The 22,362-nt window shown below is 40.7% G+C and overlaps 1 protein-coding gene across 1 annotated transcript in view; it reads left to right on the plus strand.

Moving 5' to 3' along the window:
* Window positions 1-16,721, plus strand: part of TNFSF15 (TNF superfamily member 15) — a 37,829-nt gene extending 21,108 nt beyond the window's left edge. Inside the window, exons 2-4 of the mRNA XM_068249715.1 lie at window positions 8,625-8,652; window positions 12,394-12,441; window positions 15,212-16,721. Coding sequence (XP_068105816.1) covers window positions 8,625-8,652; window positions 12,394-12,441; window positions 15,212-15,612 — 477 coding nt within the window. The 3' untranslated portion in view covers window positions 15,613-16,721. The remainder of the gene's footprint in view (window positions 1-8,624; window positions 8,653-12,393; window positions 12,442-15,211) is intronic.
* Window positions 16,722-22,362: the final 5,641 nt, after the last annotated feature.

Here is a 22,362-nt window from a genome sequence, read left to right on the forward strand (position 1 = left end):
TTCCATTATGATCAATTCGATAGAAAAAGTAGCATGATTAAGGATTTGTACTTTTTGAAAAGCATGCCTATATACCATAGCTGGGATTTGAACCAAGGACCTAGTGTATAGTAGGTATCTGTCTTAACCTCTAGACCATGACCCACACTACATGCTAAAGCTGGCGGTAGCATAAACCATACTTCCATTATGATCAATTCGATAGAAAAAGTAGCATGATTAAGGATTTGTACTTTCTGGCTTCCATGTGGATGGGGGGTGCTGCACTGCTATTCCATATGTGGACCACCAATATTTAAAGATGTAGCTGACTGCATTTATAAGCAATACATTTTCTGTGTGGGGGGCCGGTAAGAAAGCCTTAGGGGGCCACATTCGGCCTGCGGGCCTTAGTTTGAGGACCACTGCTCTAGACCATCAACCACACTCAGGGCCAGGCTTTAGCATGTAGTGTGGTCAGAGGTGGGACAAGGTCCTTCAGCACCCAAGGCTGAGACAGCAAAGTGCGCCCCCCCATCCCTCCCACCCCAGCTGTTACACACTGATTGCTATTACACTAAGAGGTGCCCCAGGCCCCCCCCCCACCCCCAACACCTTAATCTCTACTTATCTGGCTTGCAGTCGCTGCCATGTATCACCTTTTCTTATTTCTTTCTGCTTCAAACACAATTGGGAATGACAGCTGAATGAATTGTGCACCCCCTCCTACACTGCGCCCTGAGGCTGCAGCCTCTCCCTTACTAGTGGGTAAGACAGGTACCTACTACTATGCAGTGTGGGTCATGGTCTAGAGGTTAAGACAGATACCTACTACACACTAGGTCCTTGGTTCAAATCCCAGCTATGGTATATAGGCATGCTTTTCAAAAAGTACAAATCCTTAATCATGCTACTTTTTCTATCGAATTGATCATAATGGAAGTATGGTTTATGCTACCGCCAGCTTTAGCATGTAGTGTGGGTCATGGTCTAGAGGTTAAGACAGATACCTACAATACACTAGGTCCTTGGTTCAAATCCCAGCTATGGTATATAGGCATGCTTTTCAAAAAGTACAAATCCTTAATCATGCTACTTTTTCTATCGAATTGATCATAATGGAAGTATGGTTTATGCTACCGCCAGCTTTAGCACGTAGTGTGGGTCATGGTCTAGAGGTTAAGACAGATACCTACTATACACTAGGTCCTTGGTTCAAATCCCAGCTATGGTATATAGGCATGCTTTTCAAAAAGTACAAATCCTTAATCATGCTACTTTTTCTATCGAATTGATCATAATGGAAGTATGGTTTATGCTACCGCCAGCTTTAGCATGTAGTGTGGGTCATGGTCTAGAGGTTAAGACAGATACCTACTATACACTAGGTCCTTGGTTCAAATCCCAGCTATGGTATATAGGCATGCTTTTCAAAAAGTACAAATCCTTAATCATGCTACTTTTTCTATCGAATTGATCATAATGGAAGTATGGTTTATGCTACCGCCAGCTTTAGCATGTAGTGTGGGTCATGGTCTAGAGGTTAAGACAGATACCTACTATACACTAGGTCCTTGGTTCAAATCCCAGCTATGGTATATAGGCATGCTTTTCAAAAAGTACAAATCCTTAATCATGCTACTTTTTCTATCGAATTGATCATAATGGAAGTATGGTTTATGCTACCGCCAGCTTTAGCATGTAGTGTGGGTCATGGTCTAGAGGTTAAGACAGATACCTACTATACACTAGGTCCTTGGTTCAAATCCCAGCTATGGTATATAGGCATGCTTTTCAAAAAGTACAAATCCTTAATCATGCTACTTTTTCTATCGAATTGATCATAATGGAAGTATGGTTTATGCTACCGCCAGCTTTAGCATGTAGTGTGGGTCATGGTCTAGAGGTTAAGACAGATACCTACTATACACTAGGTCCTTGGTTCAAATCCCAGCTATGGTATATAGGCATGCTTTTCAAAAAGTACAAATCCTTAATCATGCTACTTTTTCTATCGAATTGATCATAATGGAAGTATGGTTTATGCTACCGCCAGCTTTAGCATGTAGTGTGGGTCATGGTCTAGAGGTTAAGACAGATACCTACTATACACTAGGTCCTTGGTTCAAATCCCAGCTATGGTATATAGGCATGCTTTTCAAAAAGTACAAATCCTTAATCATGCTACTTTTTCTATCGAATTGATCATAATGGAAGTATGGTTTATGCTACCGCCAGCTTTAGCATGTAGTGTGGGTCATGGTCTAGAGGTTAAGACAGATACCTACTATACACTAGGTCCTTGGTTCAAATCCCAGCTATGGTATATAGGCATGCTTTTCAAAAAGTACAAATCCTTAATCATGCTACTTTTTCTATCGAATTGATCATAATGGAAGTATGGTTTATGCTACCGCCAGCTTTAACATGTAGTGTGGGTCATGGTCTAGAGGTTAAGACAGATACCTACTATACACTAGGTCCTTGGTTCAAATCCCAGCTATGGTATATAGGCATGCTTTTCAAAAAGTACAAATCCTTAATCATGCTACTTTTTCTATCGAATTGATCATAATGGAAGTATGGTTTATGCTACCGCCAGCTTTAGCATGTAGTGTGGGTCATGGTCTAGAGGTTAAGACAGATACTTACTATACACTAGGTCCTTGGTTCAAATCCCAGCTATGGTATATAGGCATGCTTTTCAAAAAGTACAAATCCTTAATCATGCTACTTTTTCTATCGAATTGATCATAATGGAAGTATGGTTTATGCTACCGCCAGCTTTAACATGTAGTGTGGGTCATGGTCTAGAGGTTAAGACACATACCTACTACACACTAGGTTCTGGGTTCAAATCCCAGCTATGGTATATAGGCATGCTTTTCAAAAAGTACAAATCCTTAATCATGCTACTTTTTCTATCGAATTGATCATAATGGAAGTATGGTTTATGCTACCGCCAGCTTTAACATGTAGTGTGGGTCATGGTCTAGAGGTTAAGACAGATACCTACTATACACTAGGTCCTTGGTTCAAATCCCAGCTATGGTATATAGGCATGCTTTTCAAAAAGTACAAATCCTTAATCATGCTACTTTTTCTATCGAATTGATCATAATGGAAGTATGGTTTATGCTACCGCCAGCTTTAACATGTAGTGTGGGTCATGGTCTAGAGTTTAAGACAGATACCTACTATACACTAGGTCCTTGGTTCAAATCCCAGCTATGGTATATAGGCATGCTTTTCAAAAAGTACAAATCCTTAATCATGCTACTTTTTCTATCGAATTGATCATAATGGAAGTATGGTTTATGCTACCGCCAGCTTTAGCATGTAGTGTGGGTCATGGTCTAGAGGTTAAGACAGATACCTACTATACACTAGGTCCTTGGTTCAAATCCCAGCTATGGTATATAGGCATGCTTTTCAAAAAGTACAAATCCTTAATCATGCTACTTTTTCTATCGAATTGATCATAATGGAAGTATGGTTTATGCTACCGCCAGCTTTAGCATGTAGTGTGGGTCATGGTCTAGAGGTTAAGACAGATACCTACTATACACTAGGTCCTTGGTTCAAATCCCAGCTATGGTATATAGGCATGCTTTTCAAAAAGTACAAATCCTTAATCATGCTACTTTTTCTATCGAATTGATCATAATGGAAGTATGGTTTATGCTACCGCCAGCTTTAGCATGTAGTGTGGGTCATGGTCTAGAGGTTAAGACAGATACCTACTATACACTAGGTCCTTGGTTCAAATCCCAGCTATGGTATATAGGCATGCTTTTCAAAAAGTACAAATCCTTAATCATGCTACTTTTTCTATCGAATTGATCATAATGGAAGTATGGTTTATGCTACCGCCAGCTTTAACATGTAGTGTGGGTCATGGTCTAGAGGTTAAGACAGATACCTACTATACACTAGGTCCTTGGTTCAAATCCCAGCTATGGTATATAGGCATGCTTTTCAAAAAGTACAAATCCTTAATCATGCTACTTTTTCTATCGAATTGATCATAATGGAAGTATGGTTTATGCTACCGCCAGCTTTAGCATGTAGTGTGGGTCATGGTCTAGAGGTTAAGACAGATACCTACTATACACTAGGTCCTTGGTTCAAATCCCAGCTATGGTATATAGGCATGCTTTTCAAAAAGTACAAATCCTTAATCATGCTACTTTTTCTATCGAATTGATCATAATGGAAGTATGGTTTATGCTACCGCCAGCTTTAACATGTAGTGTGGGTCATGGTCTAGAGGTTAAGACACATACCTACTACACACTAGGTTCTGGGTTCAAATCCCAGCTATGGTATATAGGCATGCTTTTCAAAAAGTACAAATCCTTAATCATGCTACTTTTTCTATCGAATTGATCATAATGGAAGTATGGTTTATGCTACCGCCAGCTTTAACATGTAGTGTGGGTCATGGTCTAGAGGTTAAGACAGATACCTACTATACACTAGGTCCTTGGTTCAAATCCCAGCTATGGTATATAGGCATGCTTTTCAAAAAGTACAAATCCTTAATCATGCTACTTTTTCTATCGAATTGATCATAATGGAAGTATGGTTTATGCTACCGCCAGCTTTAACATGTAGTGTGGGTCATGGTCTAGAGGTTAAGACAGATACCTACTATACACTAGGTCCTTGGTTCAAATCCCAGCTATGGTATATAGGCATGCTTTTCAAAAAGTACAAATCCTTAATCATGCTACTTTTTCTATCGAATTGATCATAATGGAAGTATGGTTTATGCTACCGCCAGCTTTAGCATGTAGTGTGGGTCATGGTCTAGAGGTTAAGACACATACCTACTACACACTAGGTTCTGGGTTCAAATCCCAGCTATGGTATATAGGCATGCTTTTCAAAAAGTACAAATCCTTAATCATGCTACTTTTTCTATCGAATTGATCATAATGGAAGTATGGTTTATGCTACCGCCAGCTTTAACATGTAGTGTGGGTCATGGTCTAGAGGTTAAGACAGATACCTACTATACACTAGGTCCTTGGTTCAAATCCCAGCTATGGTATATAGGCATGCTTTTCAAAAAGTACAAATCCTTAATCATGCTACTTTTTCTATCGAATTGATCATAATGGAAGTATGGTTTATGCTACCGCCAGCTTTAACATGTAGTGTGGGTCATGGTCTAGAGGTTAAGACACATACCTACTACACACTAGGTTCTGGGTTCAAATCCCAGCTATGGTATATAAGCTGTTTTGAAAATCTGCAATTCCCTACTTGGATGGATGGATGGATGGATAGGAGGAGGAGGAGGAGGAGGAGAATGAGAGAGAATGAGAGAGAATTTTAAAATTTTTCGGGCGGAATTCCGACTTAAGCGGAATTACCCAGGTATACCGTCGGAATGGATCGGTAACGGAATTTCTATATGACGGAATGCGGAATTGTGCCGGAAATGGGCAATTCCGACCATGCCTGCTCTGTAATATGGCATATCTTCAAAAGACTAACATAATCTACAGTGTACAGAAATTTTTAAGTTTAAAAAAGATTTGACTTGAAATTGAAAGTTAGCGATCAGTGCTGCTTGGATACCCCTTTTCAAAATCCAAATTGAATTCGGATCCGGATACCCAGAAATCCGATCTGAATCGAATATCCGAGTTTGAACTTTTGGACTCCGAATCGGATATCCGAACCCAGTATCGCAGATATCCGCCCGGATTCGGATATCCAGGTAGAAAACCGGAAGTGGCCTTTAGATTGCTTTAAAAAAATGTTTTAGGGTAAATGAGGCATGTGGCATCATGTTTTTTTTAAAGGGAAACGCTAATTGATGATGTGGGGACTCTGACTCTGGCATGCCTTTGACACACGAGACCAGGGTTTGAATCTTGGCTAGGGTCAGTACCTATTCAGTAAGGAGTCCTTGGACAAGACTTCCTAACACTGCAGGTTGGCCCCTTGAGCGCACTCTTAGTGGCTGCAGACCTTGAGCACACCCTTAAGGTGGCCATACACTGGTCGATTTGCCATCAGATCGACCAACAAATAGATCCCTCTCTGATCGAATCTGATCAGAGAGGAATCGTATGGCTGCCTTTACTGCAAACAGATTGTCAATCGATTTCAGTATGAAACCGATCACAATCTGTGAAGCTGACGCAGCCCCCCCCCTGCATACATTACCTGATCCGGCCGGGCACGAGTCCCCGCTCGCCTCTTCTCCGCACTTGGTTCCAGGGCTCCAGCTTCACTGAACTTCCTGTGTGGGGGAAGTTTAAACAGTAGAGGGCGCTCTACTGTTTCAACTTCCTGCCGGGACAGGAAGTTCAGTGAAGCCAGACGGACTTGGAGCCCAGCGCAGAGAAGAGGAGAGCGGGGGCCGGATCAGGTAATGTATTGCCGCTGTATTGCGTCAGTCGTCTGGCATTCGAACGCCGCTATCGACGCACTCCGGACCCGCCGGCGATCGAGCAAAATCTTCTGCATGGATGGAACTACGGAAATCGTCGGGAACGATTGATTTCGGACGGAAATCGATCGTTCTGTCAGCGTTTGCGCAACGATTTCACAGCAGATTCGATCACAGTGATCGAACCTGGTGTATATCGGCGGGAAAATCGTTAGGTGTATGGGTCGCTTTAGTTGCTGGAGCCCTGGAGTGCTTTGAGTCCAACAGGAGAAAAGCCCTATACAAATGTTAGGATTAGTATATATGCTGATGACATATGACAAGCAGGTGTGTGCAACAACACTACTGATTAACTACTAGATGTTTTATGTGACTAATAACTGGAACCATTTATCTTTTTTTTATTTTGTGATGACTTCTTTTTGAATCTAATTAATTGTACGCTTAATGCAGACAACAGGCAAGATTGCTGAGCAATGCTATTTTACAACTACCATTTACGACCATTGTGATGTTACAACAGACTGCCGTCAGGGTACGTGAGGGTGAGTGACCATTTCAATGAGGGAGGAAAAAAGTGACCTCTGACATTATATGGGAGATTAGAGATAGCCCGAACCTCAAATTTTAGGTTCGCGAACTTCCGCAAAAGTTTGGTTTGCGCAAACTTTCACAAACCGCAATAGACTTCAATGGGGAGGCGAACTTTAAAAACTAGAAACACTTATGCTGGCCACAAAAGTTACATAGTTACATAGTTATTTTGGTTGAAAAAAGACATATGTCCATCGAGTTCAACTCGATGGATGTGATGGAAAAGATGCCAAAAGTCATGGGGAAAAATCTGGAATTGACGCAAAGCAGCGTTTTAAGGGCAGAAATCACATTGAATGCTAAATTGCAGGCCTAAAGTGCTTTAAGACACCCTGCAAGTGTATACATCAATCAGGGAGTGTAACTAGAGTTCTGCTTCACACTGATGCACCAAACTCACTGTGCAACGCACCACAAACAGCTGTTTGTGTAGTGATGGCCATGCTGGACTGGTGCGCACCATGGCAAGAGTGCAGGCCACGGCGGTTTTCAAGCCCATAAGGTCGCCGGGCTGGGGTAGCTCAATGATAGAACAACAGTGACTGTCCAGCTGATCAAATTTGGTCTGTCCACAATGAAGCAATGACTTTATTATCTTGGGTGTAACACCCCCCCCACCTTCCCCCCGAAGAGGAATTGACACATGTACATGCCTCTTGTGTTGTTGTTGCACCCACAGCCAGAAAAATTAAGCAGGGATGTACACGCACCAGAAAAATTATAGCGGCCGCTGCTAAAAAAGCGCTTAAAAATCTGCTAGCATTTTGCGGATCTGCTAGCGGGTTTTGGTGTGCACTTGGCCTGAGTGATTCTGCCATTTTTTATTGCAAGCTGAATTTCAGCATGGATCAATAAACAGGAATGCTATTTTTTAACAGGAATCAGGAATGCTATTTTTTTCTATCTCACTGCAAGAATTAAAATTAGGTTGTAACTTCTAACCCATATGTTATATATCTACGCCTGGTTTGAATGAATGGAGGGATAACATTTCTTTTTATTTAAGAATGGAAGAAAATAATGATACAGATATATTGGACGACCAATCGGATTCCCCCGTAAATTTCTACAGATTATGGTTTTCCATCCTAGAGAAATAGCCTATGAGGGATAATTATTTTTTGCTATGAGTGAGATATCCAGAGCTTACTACGTGTAAATAGAATATTACTCCACTGTTTAATCTGTGGCTGTTTTTGTCTTTTTTTTTTTTTCCTGGTTTGTCTGTTTGTTTTTTGTTGCCGTTTTGTTTTTTTTTGTTTTTTTTTGTTTTTATTTGGAAAAGAGCATGTACTAAATGGTCCAAAATATAAATATTTATAATAAAAAAAAAAAAAACCATATGTTGGAGTAACACTGGCCATGGATATAACTATAATTTCTGCAGTTCATTGTGTTTTGTATTTCTGAGGTGTAAAAGTGAGTGTGATTCCAGGCTAATTAAGCAGAATTTATATCATGTGAAAACCAAAGGATTGCTATACATTTCTAAAAGGAGGTATGAGGGGTTTTTTTTGCCAAACCCACAGTCCATATCATGTAGTGCACTGATGACAACCTGAAAAATGTAAAATGTTTTTGATGTAGTTTGATAATGTTGGTACAAGGTAATCTCTTATGCTATTTTTCCTTTTTTTTTCAGAGTCAGCTTTCTCCTTACATGAATCCAGGTATGTTTCACCAAACTTGATTGCATTGTTCATATTTCCATGTGGTATGATACACAATACACTGCACAATACAGAGCAGCACTAAATAGTAGAGTTGGGCCGAACGGTTCGCCTGCGAACGGTTCCATGCGAACTTCTGTGGTTCGCGTCCCGCAGGCGAACTTTTGCGGAAGTTCGGTTCGCCCCATAATGCACCATGAGGGTCAACTTTGACCCTCTACATCACAGTCAGCAGGCCCAGTGTAGCCAATTAGGCTACACTAGCCCCTGGAGCGCCACCCCCCTTATATAAGGCAGGCAGCGGCTGCCATTACGGTCACTCGTGTGCCACTGCCTGCCTGCATTAGTGAGAGTAGGGCGAGCTGCTGCACTGTCTCTCATAGGGAAAGATTAGTTAGGCTTAGCTTGTCCCTGACTGCATACCTGTTCTGTGAACCCACCACTGTATACCTGTACTGTGAACCCACCACTGCATACCTGTTCTGTGAACCCACCACTGCATACCTGTTCTGTGAACCCACCACTGCATACCTGTTCTGTGAACCCACCACTGCATACCTGTTCAGTGAACCTGCCACTGCATACCTGTACTGTTCAGTGAACCCGCCACTGCATACCTGTTCTGTTCAGTGAACCCGCCACTGTATACCTGTTCTGTTCAGTGAACCCGCCACTGCATACCTGTTCTGTTCAGTGAACCCGCCACTGTATACCTGTTCTGTTCAGTGAACCCGCCACTGTATACCTGTTCTGTTCAGTGAACCTGCCACTGCATACCTGTTCTGTTCAGTGAACCCGCCACTGTATACCTGTTCTGTTCAGTGAACCCGCCACTGCATGCCTGTTCTGTTCAGTGAACAGTTTGGTGTGTCAGTGTGAAGCAGTACCTTAATTACACTACCTGATTGATGTATACACATGCAAGATGTTTTAAAGCACTTTAGGCCTGTCATTTAGCATTCAATATGATTTCTGCCCTTAAAACGCTGCTTTGCGTCAAATCCAGATTTTTCCCGGGGACTTTTGGCGTGTATCCCACTCCGCCATGCCCCCCTCCAGGTGTTAGACCCCTTGAAACATCTTTTCCATCACTTTTGTGGCCAGCATAAATTTTTTTTTTCAAAGTTCGCATCCCCATTGAAGTCTATTGCGGTTCGCGAACTTTAACGCGAACCGAACCTTCCGCGGAAGTTCGCGAACCTAAAATCGGAGGTTCGGCCCAACTCTACTAAATAGGAGTGCTTAGCATTGCACTAAGGCCTGAATGTTCATTAGCTACTCCTTATGCTGCATACACACTTGAGATAAAAGTCTCTGGAAAAGGCAAGATCACAGACCAATTATACCCCATTCCATGTAGTATGAGAGCCATACCTTCACAGTCTATTCTATGGAGCTGCACTCCCCATCAGATAACATCTTTGCAAGATGCTGCACACAAAGATGCCCGTATACACTCAAAAGATCATTATCTGCAAAAGATCTCTTCCTGCAATAGATCCATTCCTTCAAAATGCATTCATAGTCTATGAGATCTGCAGATCATCATACACACCTTGTTTAGCAGGCAATCAACTGCAGATCATCTGCAGATCAGATCCACCAGGATGGATTTTCAGATCTGCAGATGATTGCCAGATATGCAGATGAAGTCTGTTAAACAAGGTGTGTATGAGGATCTGCAGATCTCATAGACTATGAATGCATTTTGAAGGAATGGATCTATTGCAGGAAGAGATCTTTTGCAGATAATGATCTTTTGAATGTGTACGGGCATCTCTGTGTGCAGCATCTTGCAAAGATTTTATCTGATGAGGAGTTCAGCTCCATAGAAAAGACTGTGTAGAGTATGGCTCTCATACTACATGGAATGGGGTAAAATTGGTCTGTGATCTTTCATTTTCCAGAGACTCTTATCTCAAGTGTGTATGCAGCATCCATTTTATTGAAATCTCTGTGACATTTTTGGTATCCATTCATCTCCTAAGTCCCTTTAAAAATAGATAAGCACTTTGTACATAACTGGAATAATTATTTCCAAAATGTCACATCTATGAGGGAAATAAACTGAGGTGAGGAATCCGAGGGCATACGTCTCATTCTCATACGTAAACCTTATACCTTTCACTTCAGGTTCCTTTTAAAGCTAAAATGTAACAGTGGAGAAGTGAAGAGTTTATTACACTGACAAATGGAATTTATTTCTAGTCAGCCTTGTTGGGTTGCATCACAATGTTATAGCAGAGCCTTTCATTTCCTTCTTTTTTGACCTCTCAAATACTCACTTGGAAATTATGAATGAGGGAGCATAGAGTGCTAGGAATTCCTCACGCTGTGTTGATGTCAGGGCTTGAATAACAGAATGGCAACCACCAGAATTATCTTACTAAAACTATCTTCATTGGAGGTAATCCATCTCTGGGCTCCTGTTCAAGAGGAGTCAAGTGTACGCTGACAGATATTGGAAAAAGCAGACTTCTAGGCCTGTGGCCCACTAAAGCGTTTTCAGCAGCATTTTGGAATCCTGATTACAAAAGTGCTGGGTTAATTAAAGGGAACCTGTGGTGATCAGCAAAACGCTGAAAAAACACCCAGTGTGAACTAGCCCTGACATGGTATTTCCTTTTAAATAATTCATAATTTAAATAATGCTGATCCTCTGCCTCTAATCCTTTAAGCAATAGACGCTGAGGCCCCATTCACACTTGAAAGTGCAAAACCGGGAGTGATTTTTCTGCGATTTCACATGGGAAAAATAACTGGACACTGCAGTGATTTCTCCGCGATCGCGGTTAGCGCTTCTATAGCACTGAAACACAATAGAAAATGGTGCAGTCTACATGTTTGCCGATTTGCGTTAATCACCGGCGATTAACGCAAATCGCCCAAGTGAGAACAGGCCCATAGGGTTTTATTATACTAGCGCTTTAAAAAGCGCTAGCGTTCGAATGTTTTGCCAAAATCACCGGCAAAACGCTTTAGTGTGAATGGGGCCTGAACAATGATGCAGATCAGATGTCTATGACAAATCTGACAAGATTAGCTGCATGTTTCAGTTGTGTGATTTAGACCCTATGTAGTCGTGTCAAGGCCGCTATGATAGACATGTACAAAAGTAAAATCAATTGGCAATGCAGCAGGACAGAATAGACCCTTCTTGAAGGAAAGCAGGCACCCCTAGGGTTGGCAAGTGCTGGGCTCTCTGTAAGTGTAGGTTGCTGACATGGAACAGGGAAATAGAATCACAAGAAATTCAAGATGGAATTCAGTTTGGAGAGTTATAATGATGTTCCAGAATATGATAACATAACTACTGTATGTTCAAGAATAAATGCAGATTGTTGTTGGAAAATAAGACATCCCCTGAAAATAAGACCTAACACATCATTTGAGCAAACATTTAAATAAGACTGTTATTTACTGAAAAACAATATGTAATCTATCACAATGAACTCTAAATTGATGCACGGCTGTATTATGTCACCCATCCCTGTAAGCTTACAAGATCGCTGCGATTTTGTACCGCGATTATCATGAAAGTGAATAGAAGCAATTTTTAACAAGTGCTCAGCAAGCGCTTACAAAAGTGCTTATACTGTGGACCCGGACTCACAGGCATACTGTCTAGTCAAATTTTACATGTGCCACCCCTGTTATTATTTGTATTATGTGTCAGCTAATCTGAATTTAAATCATAATACATTTTTATATCTTAAGATTTTTCTTTTTTTTCCATTTTAGGGAACATTTGTAATTGTGAAGGAGAAAAACCAAGAGCCCATTTAACAGGTACTAATGTTGTGATGGTTAAAGAGGAACTGTAACCAAGAACAAATTAGTAGCAGAACATAATTGAAACAGTTAAACACAGCACCTTGTTCTGCCATGGAGAGGCTATTCAGTTTGAAATCCACATCCAGACTGGAGATAACAGTATCTTTGTTTACATTCCAATGTTGTTACATTTGAGTGTAAACAACTGAAAACACTCTCTGAGAAGCTCTTTGTACTTCAGGCATACACACAGTTCAGAACAGCTCACTAGACTAGAAGATTTTAATATATATAAAAAAGCAGCTGGAATAAAATGCAATGACAGCTTTCAGGGCAAGATAAACTACTTTGGAAACTTGTAATTTGTAGACAGACAATATTACTTGTGCTCAAAAGCACATATGATAACTCTATGAGTAATAAAAAATAGAAAAACACATTTTTATTGAATGTTTTGTCAGAATTTCAGACCACTTTAACCACTTCCCCTCATCCGGGACAAGTAACTACATCCCTGCATTTCCCCATATCTTCTTGCAGGGACGTCGCTTTTATTAAAGCTTTCGTCTGTCTTTTTCTTTAAAATATCTGTGAACCTTCACAGATCCTTTTGTCTTCTTTGTTGCTTTGTAACTTGTATTCTCCTTTTTTTGTTCTTTAATCTTGCTTGCACTGCAACCCAACTGTTCTCGCTGCGGTACTGATCAAGAGTGCCATTGGTAGCTCATTTCCTGTCAGGGCTTTGTGTGGGTCTGTTCAAGTAAACTAAAAATATTCTTTATGGGAAATTCAAGTCCCTGGAAGGAAATTCAGTACTTTTATTAACTCAGCATTCCACTTGATCCACTGGTTCATTCATGGTAAATGCTGGTGGGCTCAGGATTCCCTGGACAATAGCCTGTATTGCAAACACTGGGTTAAAGCGGCCCCAAACCAAACATTTTTTAAATTCAAAATATTTAGTTGCACCACTCTGACACATACAAAGATAAATAAACACTCCTTCAAGCCTATGAGCATTTCATTGCATGCTTTTCACCCTTTTCTGTTCATAATTAGGGTTATACAGGTGGCAGTCATTACTTCTGAGCTTAGTAGGAGGTTTTAGATCATGGGTGTGTTTGTCATCAGCTACCCTCCCTCACAGGGAGTGTCCTCTATGTGAAATCTCACACATGCTGAGATCACCTCCCCTGTGACATCATCAGTAGCAGCCTGTGTTTTGTTTTTGTTTTTTATCTCCTCCACCAGTCTGCTATATTCTGTCCCGGCAATACGACAGGAAGGGAGGGATTCCTCCAATAAATGTAAAATATTTTATATTTGTCAGCATGCAGCTGAAAAAAGGCTGCTATTTATTATTATAAGTTAGAAAATAGATTTTATTTCTGAAATCTTGTATTTTTAATTTGGGTCCACTTTAACCAGTTCAGCCTATCTGGACGAGGATGTTCGTCCAGATAGGCTCTGTTGCTGCTGGTGCGCGGTGCGTGCGACTGCGCACGCTTCCGAGCGTGCACCTGCCGCTAGCCCCCTGATCAGTGAATGGGAATATAGTTCCCATTCACCAATCTAAGTCTTCCGAAGAAAAAACGACGATCTCTCATCAGAGACTGCCGTCTTTCTGTCAAAAAAAATAAAATTCTCGTCCTCATTCTAGTTCCTGGATGCGAGATCATTCGCATCCAGGACTTTTTTGACTGTGGCCATCTTGTGGCCACATAGTAAACTACACCCACATACATTTTATATTAAACAATTACATTATTTTACATTTAAAATTAGATGTTTCCCTCCCACACCAAAAATTACCCAAATACATTTTTTTATAAAAAAAAAAAAAAAATTACAGTAAAAAAACAAAAACGACATAAATAATTACCGAAGGGTCTGAACTTTTTAAATATGCATGTCAAGAGAGTATATTATTATACTATTTTAAAGGGATACTGTAGGGGGTCGGGGGAAAATGAGCTGAACTTACCCGGGGCTTCTAATGGTCCCCCGCAGACATCCTGTGTTGGCGCAGCCACTCACCGATGCTCCGGCCCCGCCTCTGGTTCACTTCTGGAATTTCTGACTTTAAAGTCAGAAAACCACTGCGCCTGCACGCCCGTGTCCTCGCTCCCGCTGATGTCACCAGGAGTGTACTGCGCAGGCACAGACCATACTGGGCCTGCGCTGTGCGCTCTTGATGACATCAGCGGGATCGAGGACACGGCAACGCAGGCGCAGTGGTTTTCAGACTTTAAAGTCTGAAATTCCAGAAGTGAACCGGAGGCGGGGCCGGAGCATCGGTGAGTGGCTGCACCAACACAGGATGTCTGCGGGGGACTGTTAGACGCCCAGGGTAAGTTCAACTCATTTTCCCCTGACCCCCCTACAGTATTCCTTTAAATTATAAGCTTGTAAATAGTGATGGACGCAAATTGAAAAAATGCACCTTTATTTCTAAATAAAATATTGGCGCCATAAATTGTGATAGGGACATCATTTAAACTGTGTAATAACTGGGACAAATCGGCGGACTGATAAGGCTGTTTCTGAACGATCTGCTGAGTGGAAAGCATTAGTGCAACTCACAGATGCAGTTGAAGAACAAGATAACAATGCTTGTTTCTAGGCCAGAGCAAACAGTGTAAATCTTGTGAAGTCTGTGAGTTGCACTAATGAATTTAATAGCTGACCTGTTATAAAGCCAAATTCATCACAATTTATACTTTACTTATACATTTTAAACCTAATATTTTGCTCAGTTTATAAGCAATTATTGTCAATTTTTCAGGCACAATACAATCTATTGAAAATGCAAAGGACTATGTGCTACAGTGGGAATCACGTCTTGGATTGGCTTTTGCAGAAGATGGAATGCAATATGCTAATAAGTCAATCCTGATTACAAAAGAGGGATACTATTTTGTTTATTCTCAAGTGTCCTTGAAGACTCATTCTGGTTTTGGAAACGGGTTTACATCACAGATAATAAAAGTAAATGAAAACTATCCCACTCCAGAGATACTTTTCAGTGCAAAAATACTGGTAGGAGGACACCAACCACTTTACATGGGCGGACTTATTCATCTAACAAAACGCGATCAGCTGCAGGTAACTGTTTCTGCTGTTGAACACGTGGATATCTCTTCCAACCACAAGACTTTCTTTGGAGCATTCTGGATTGCTGGCTAATACTGCTTCATCCTCAGGAATATGTACTTCAAATCTTACATTTTGACAAAGATCATTTTCAAGACAGATTGCTTGAGATTTAGGCCAAGTGTGTTTTTCTACATCTCACCTTGCTGCATTATTACTCAACTTTACTGTAGGTAAACAATGGTTATAAAATTATGTCAGCAGTCAGTTTCTGAGAGCTTCCAGACAAGCTGAATGCTCTTCAGATTACACACATTCCAGCCATATTTTTTTTCCTTTTTATTTTGCAAAGGTTCAGTTTTTTAAAAAATATGTAATTTATGTAAGTCTATTTAATGCAGTCATAGTTGAGTGTAACAGAAATTAGCACTGAAAGAAGCCTGCAGGTGTCAGCTGCAGATCCCCTATCGACCACCAGTTCATGTAACAATCCATTTCTGAACTGCCGAAGGCTCTTTGGCGTTGTCCATTTCTCAAAAGCAGAAGCCTAGTTTTCATTCTTACATTATTAGATGTTGTAAAATAACTATAATGATAACCGGAAATAGCATTCTATCTGAGTATCAAAGAACACACATTTATGGAGGCTCCCATTTGATGACTAGGAAAACACAGACTTTTACTTTTGACAGCAGCAATAAAATTGCTAATGAACTGATACATGGTGAATCAACGCCTTTGTTACTTCAAGAAGATTTTTTTTTACAAAAATAGAGGTTATAAATAAAAAACAGTATACACATTATAGTCCAGGAGAACACCATATTACCCTATGGGAGGGGTGTAAGCACAGTATTCATAACCTGAGAAGGGGGTTAGTGGTGAAGCAGGTAAAAAGGGCACATAGGGCAAGCGGTTACGGTGCCTTGTCGAGCACAATGTTATTAGCGGCTTTTGCGGTGCTTACAGTATAGTAAGGGTGCACAATATTTTTTAATGGCAATAGGAAGTCTCAATATGATAATTATAGGGAAATTTATTTAACAGCAATAGGAAGTCTCCATATGAAAAAATCATATACAGGAAGTCTCCATATGAAAAACATAAGGAAATTCATATAACGGCAATACAAAGTCACAATACAAAAATCAGATAGTGTTTAAGGGTTAGGCACCGCCAGGGAAGGGTTAAGGTCAGGATTAGGCATCACTGAGGGGAAGGGGGGTTAAACATTAGTAGAGGTAGGGTTAAGGGTTAGGCAACGGTAGAGGGGGAGGGTTAAGGGTCAGGTGTTAGGTCATAGTAAAATATTGGTAAAGGTTACTGATATTTTACTATCGGAATTAAGTAATAGAATATCTGTAATATTACCGATATTCTACTAGCAGCAATATCCAGTGCCTTTTTTGTAGGTGCCTTTATTACATGTTCTTGGTTAGCGACACCTTGTACCATTTTTTTATCAAATGAAGATCAAATGATGCTTTATAAATTGTGTTTTATTTTTATAACACTACTACCAACTGGTGTGTGGTGAAAGGAGAGTCACAACGTCACTGCTGACCTAGCAGCAGGTTACTGTGTTTCTGTACACTGCACCGTCTGCTAGTGGCTACTTCTAGAAGTCATGAAAGTCATTGGTGTTGTCCCTTTTAATTTATTGAACATTTTTATTTAGAGAGAATTATTTTTTTAATACATTTCAGTTAGCTTACATATAAATAACACTGCAATAATTGGTCTTATTTCCTGTTACCATGATAAAGGGGTTGGTCCAGAAAGCTTGTCTCATAAATGATCTCACCTTAAGATCAAAAAAAACATTTAAGCATGGAGAATTTTTGGAAGAAGTAGTACGTAGCAGTGATCAGCGACGGATTAAATCTGGATTAAATCTGAATGAGTTTCATTCGGATTTCATCTGGATTAATTAATGCAGCTGAGTGGGTGGGTGAGGGGGGTTAAAGTTACCCAGCAGCCTTCTTCTTTCATCCATCCCACGTCGCCTCCCACGCTGCGTTCCATGTGGCAGTCCAAGTTGAAGGCGGAAGTGTTTGTAGTCATGTGACTCGGCTTGGCACGCAGCATCGGAGGCACTGTGGGAAGGATGAAAGAAGAAGGCTGCTGGGTAAGTTTAACCCCCCCCTCACCCACCCGCTCAGCTGCATTAGTTATCCGGATGAAATCTGAATGAAACTCATACAGATTTTATCCGGATTCCCTACGTTGCTCATCACTGGTAGGTAGCAAGTATTAGTGGGTGCTATGGAGCAGAGGGTGTTAAAGACCAATGAGTGCTGAATAGCACTGCATGTCAAGTTGCGGTGTGTGCTAAGTAGCATCAGGTTTCAACTTGAAGTGGGTTCTAAGTGGTAGTGGGTGCTAAGTAGTACTGGGTGACAAGTTGCAGCATATGCTAAACAGTACTTTACACCAAGCTGGAGCAGGTATGTGGTGCCACCTTGCCTTAGATGCCATGTAGCAATGGGTACTAAGTATTATTGGGTGAAAAGTAGCACTGTGTACCAAGGTACAGTTGATGCTAAGCAGTCCTGGGTGACAATTTGGAGTTGGTGCTATCATGCCATGTGGCAGTGGTACTGAGTAATACTAGGAGCCAAGCTAAAGTCGGTGCAAAACTTTTTGAGTTCCAAGTTGCAAAAGCTGCTAAGTGGTATTGTGTGTCAAGTTTCAGTGGCAGCTAAGCAGCATTTGGTGCAAAACTGCAGTGGCTGCTGAGCAGTATTAGATGCCAAAAATAGTATGTGATCAGTTAAGACAGATAAGGAGAGGGTGACGACTCGTCAGATGATAATAAACAAGAGGAGGTCATGTATGAGATGCATTTTGTGAATCAAACCCAAAGACAAATAATTAATAAGATAAAACAGATATGGAGGCATGCGGTACATTGCGGTTTAAGACCTTTATCCAATTACCTTTTTTCCTAGTTTTCTAAAGCCGCATCTACACGCGTAGATGCGGCCGCGATGCTCCTTATCAATCGAGCCGCTGATGCGGCTCGATTGATAAGATCCGGCAGGACGGATCTTCGCACCGCCGATTCCCTGCTCGATCCCCGCGAGGGGACAATGGCAGGGAATCGTGCGGGAGATAAGCGGCGTCGGCAGGGACGAGTGGGCACGAGCGGGGAATCGAATGCGGCACACGCGCGGCGAGCGGGGACACGGCGGCACGCGGAAGGGGCGATCCGGCGGCTAATCGAGCCGCCGGATCGCTTCAATGTCCCATGGTGTAGATGGGGCTTTACAGGAGACATTTTCATACCAAGTAAGGAAGGAGATCTGCAGACCCAGAGGAGTACAAATGATCAGACACAAATACAATGCTTCTACGGGAACAACTAATGTGTGTTAGGCCATTTTCATACCACTATCAATATGATAAAAATCAGTTAATAGGTGCTGAAAAGTTACTTTGTAGATAAGATAAAAATGTATCTCCTGTTAGAAAAGTTAATTCAATATGGGCTTAGGAGAGGTCGTTTATAAGAGAAACAGACAAGGGTCCTTATTTAATTATCTTTCCTCCTCCGTTTTTATGTTGGAAACAATTCCACATCTTATCAATAAAATACCTTTAACCCCTCAGTAACCAAGAAAATACTCAAAATAAGCTGCATATTATTTTTTTTACCTACTATTGTGGCTAGGTGCTAAAAAGTTATTTTGTAGGTAGGATGAAAAATTATCTCCTGTGAGAAAACTCAGGATAAAAGTTAATTCAATAGAATTTAAAGGCCAATATGCAATCAACTTTTTCTCCTTAGTTTTCTCCAAGTTGATATTTTTATACCTTTTACACAATGACTAATTTTGACAGTACTTTTTCACTTACTTTTGGTATTTTTCAATTACAAAAGTGCTGAAATGTTATTTTAAACAGATGATTAAAAATGATCTGCTAGGAGAAAACTTAGGAGAACAGGCAAATTGCATATAGGCCAAGGATAGATAAATTAAGAGATAAGGAGATAAGAAGTCATCTGTAGTTACATGATGAGTCACTGGAAAACAATGAAAAGTAAAGATGTACAACTTACCCCTCCAAAAGCACAACTTGGTTGATAAGTCATTTTCAGACACAGATAACTCACCTACAAATATCTGGGTACTATCTCCTAATGGTAAAACAGGATGTACATCTATAGAGTGTATTAAGCAACATGTTTTAAAGGGGTTCTGTGGAGGGGGGTAAAAAGACAAAATCTGACACTTACCTGGGGCTTTTATCGGCCCCCTGCAGCTGTCATGTCTCGCGCCGTCCTCCTTAGATCCTCTGTTCCCCATCGCTGGTCCCAGTCTAATCTTGCGTCTGCCTAGACTGCGGCTCCACGGCCTTGGCCATGCATGGGAGCAAGCACGCGTGCGGCCATGGCCAGGCAGCCATAGACTAGGCAGATGCAAGATTGCAAGAAAACTTCGTACTGCGCCTGCGCAGTAAGCTCCCGATAAAAGTCCCAGGTAAGTGTTGGATTTTGTCTTTTGAACCCCTCCACAGAACCCTTTTAAGTAGTGCAGACAATTATTTATTGTGGTGAAGGTGGTGGCAAGTTTACTTTTAAGATCACTGTCAGTCAACAAAAGACAGCCTGTCACCATGCACTATCCCACCATTGCTTACCTGCTATGTGGAGGAATTACATCGTGTTCCTTTGTAATTCTTCCTCATGAACATGGCTGTTGTAAGATTGTGAATTACATTAAGAGTTTGTGTTTTGCATTTGTCCAAACTAAAATTTGTAATTATGTTATGTTGGCAGTTAAGATGTAAATAGGGCTTAGCAGAAATCTTCTGCAAGTTAAATTAGATTCTTCTACAAAGAATATAACTGCTCTGAAGACACTTTTGTTTCACTAATGGACCCATTCACATTTGGGCTCATTCTTGCCTTGCGTTTGTACTGTACTAGTGCACCTTGTCATGCATTGCCCTCTGTTTTACAAGAATTGTAGTGCGCAAATGTGTTAAAACATAAGAAAATAACTATGCATGAATTTTATATGCAGTACTTTTTATCCATATCAAGTCTTACCTACAGATAATCATCTCTTATTGCAGTGTGCTTCTACACTGTGCTTATACAAATAGTAAACAAGCTGCAGTGCATCCTTACCTGTGCTTGAAAAAAAATATTTTTTTAAATGTTTTTGTTGCTTTTACTAGTTCTCTATACACACCATCATATTTCTACAGGATTACCTTAATAACATGGACAATCTGAGTATAGGAAACTGTCAGGGAATTACTCGTTTCTGTAAAGCTGGCCACTAACGGTCCAATTTCTAGCGAAAAATCGTTCGAGCGATCAGAAATTCTGATCGGACGAAAAATCGTTCACTACACCATCAACTAACCAATCATTGCTTCCGATCTATCACGACTACCAAGAAAATCCAATTTCGTTCGACGAAAATTCATTCGGGCGACATTTTTTTCACTCATTCATAATTGATTGTGTCCACCAATGGAGATTATTTACAACCAATCCGATCAGAATTTCTGCTCGCTCAAACGATTTTTCGCTAGAAATTGGACCGTTAGTGGCCAGCTTAATGCAAACCATGGCAGTGATAAACTTGTATTTTAGCAGTAAAATTAAGCCCATTTAAGTATAAATACACTAACACTTCAAGTGTCATTAAAATTTCTTAAAATGTCACTTTAATAACTTAATGTGAAAATGAAAAGAATAACACAAAGGTATATTCACAAAAATGCGGCAATGTGTAACTCATAATTGTTAGACTTGTTACGCCTGGTATTTAGATGAGTAAAGCATTACCTGCATAACTAATTTGTTACTATTTGTACATTTGTTACTAATGTGTGGTAATACACTGTGCATATAACTAACCACAACAAAAGGAAGACACGGCACTCAAGAGCTGTATGCAGCAACAAGCTGTATTGAAGCAGACAGTACACTACATGTTTCGGGCGGAGCCCTTCGTGATGAAGGGCTCCGGCCGAACCATGTAGTGTACTGTCTGCTTCAATACAGCTTGTTGCTGCATACAGCTCCTGAGTGCCGTGTCCTCCTTTTGTTGTGGCCTGTTTGTTTGCAGGTGTGGTGTACCTGCATAACACTGAGCACCCAAGGTGTGGAGTTTCCTCTGTACCTGGTGCATATAACCAACGTGCAATTACAGTAGGTGTGTTGGCACCTGATAAGCACAATGTACATATGCATTACGCATGATATTACCAATGCACGTAATGGTATTATCATTGCGTGCATTAACCCCTATTAACATGTGTATGTGGTATTCATGTATTGCATTATCCTGTAAGACTTTAAGCATGCTATTCTGATTACCACAGTTTTGTGAATATACCCTAAAGTGAAGAAACCTTTTAATGAAAAAATGACACAAAACAGAAATAACTTTTATTCATCCCGAGATAATAAATGAGACTTTTTTGTTAACTATCTGTTCCATCCCATTGCCCCTTTAACACTGACTGGGAACCCCCTTCTTTGGCCTTCCCATTTGTCCAATAACAATCATCCGCATGCATTCCAATAAGCCCCAGTGAGAAATTCTTGCTGAGCATCCACATAAGAACCAGTAGGAATAAAAAAATCAAATATGCCCCACTGAATTTCAAGATGGGGTACATCAATGATCCCGGTTGTTCCAGATGCATCAACCAATGGGAAGCCTCTGTAGTGACTTCAAACATGTCAGTGGCAAGGCTCTAGATCAAGGCTGTGGCAGCAATGCAACAACAAATACTGGGAGTCTGAAGTAAATACATTAGGCTAGTTTATACTTAGTATAAATACAGATCTACAACTTATGTTGCACATACTAGATA

Source organism: Hyperolius riggenbachi, chromosome 8, assembly GCF_040937935.1.
Source record: "Hyperolius riggenbachi isolate aHypRig1 chromosome 8, aHypRig1.pri, whole genome shotgun sequence".
In the NCBI taxonomy this organism is placed as follows: Eukaryota; Metazoa; Chordata; class Amphibia; order Anura; family Hyperoliidae; genus Hyperolius; species Hyperolius riggenbachi.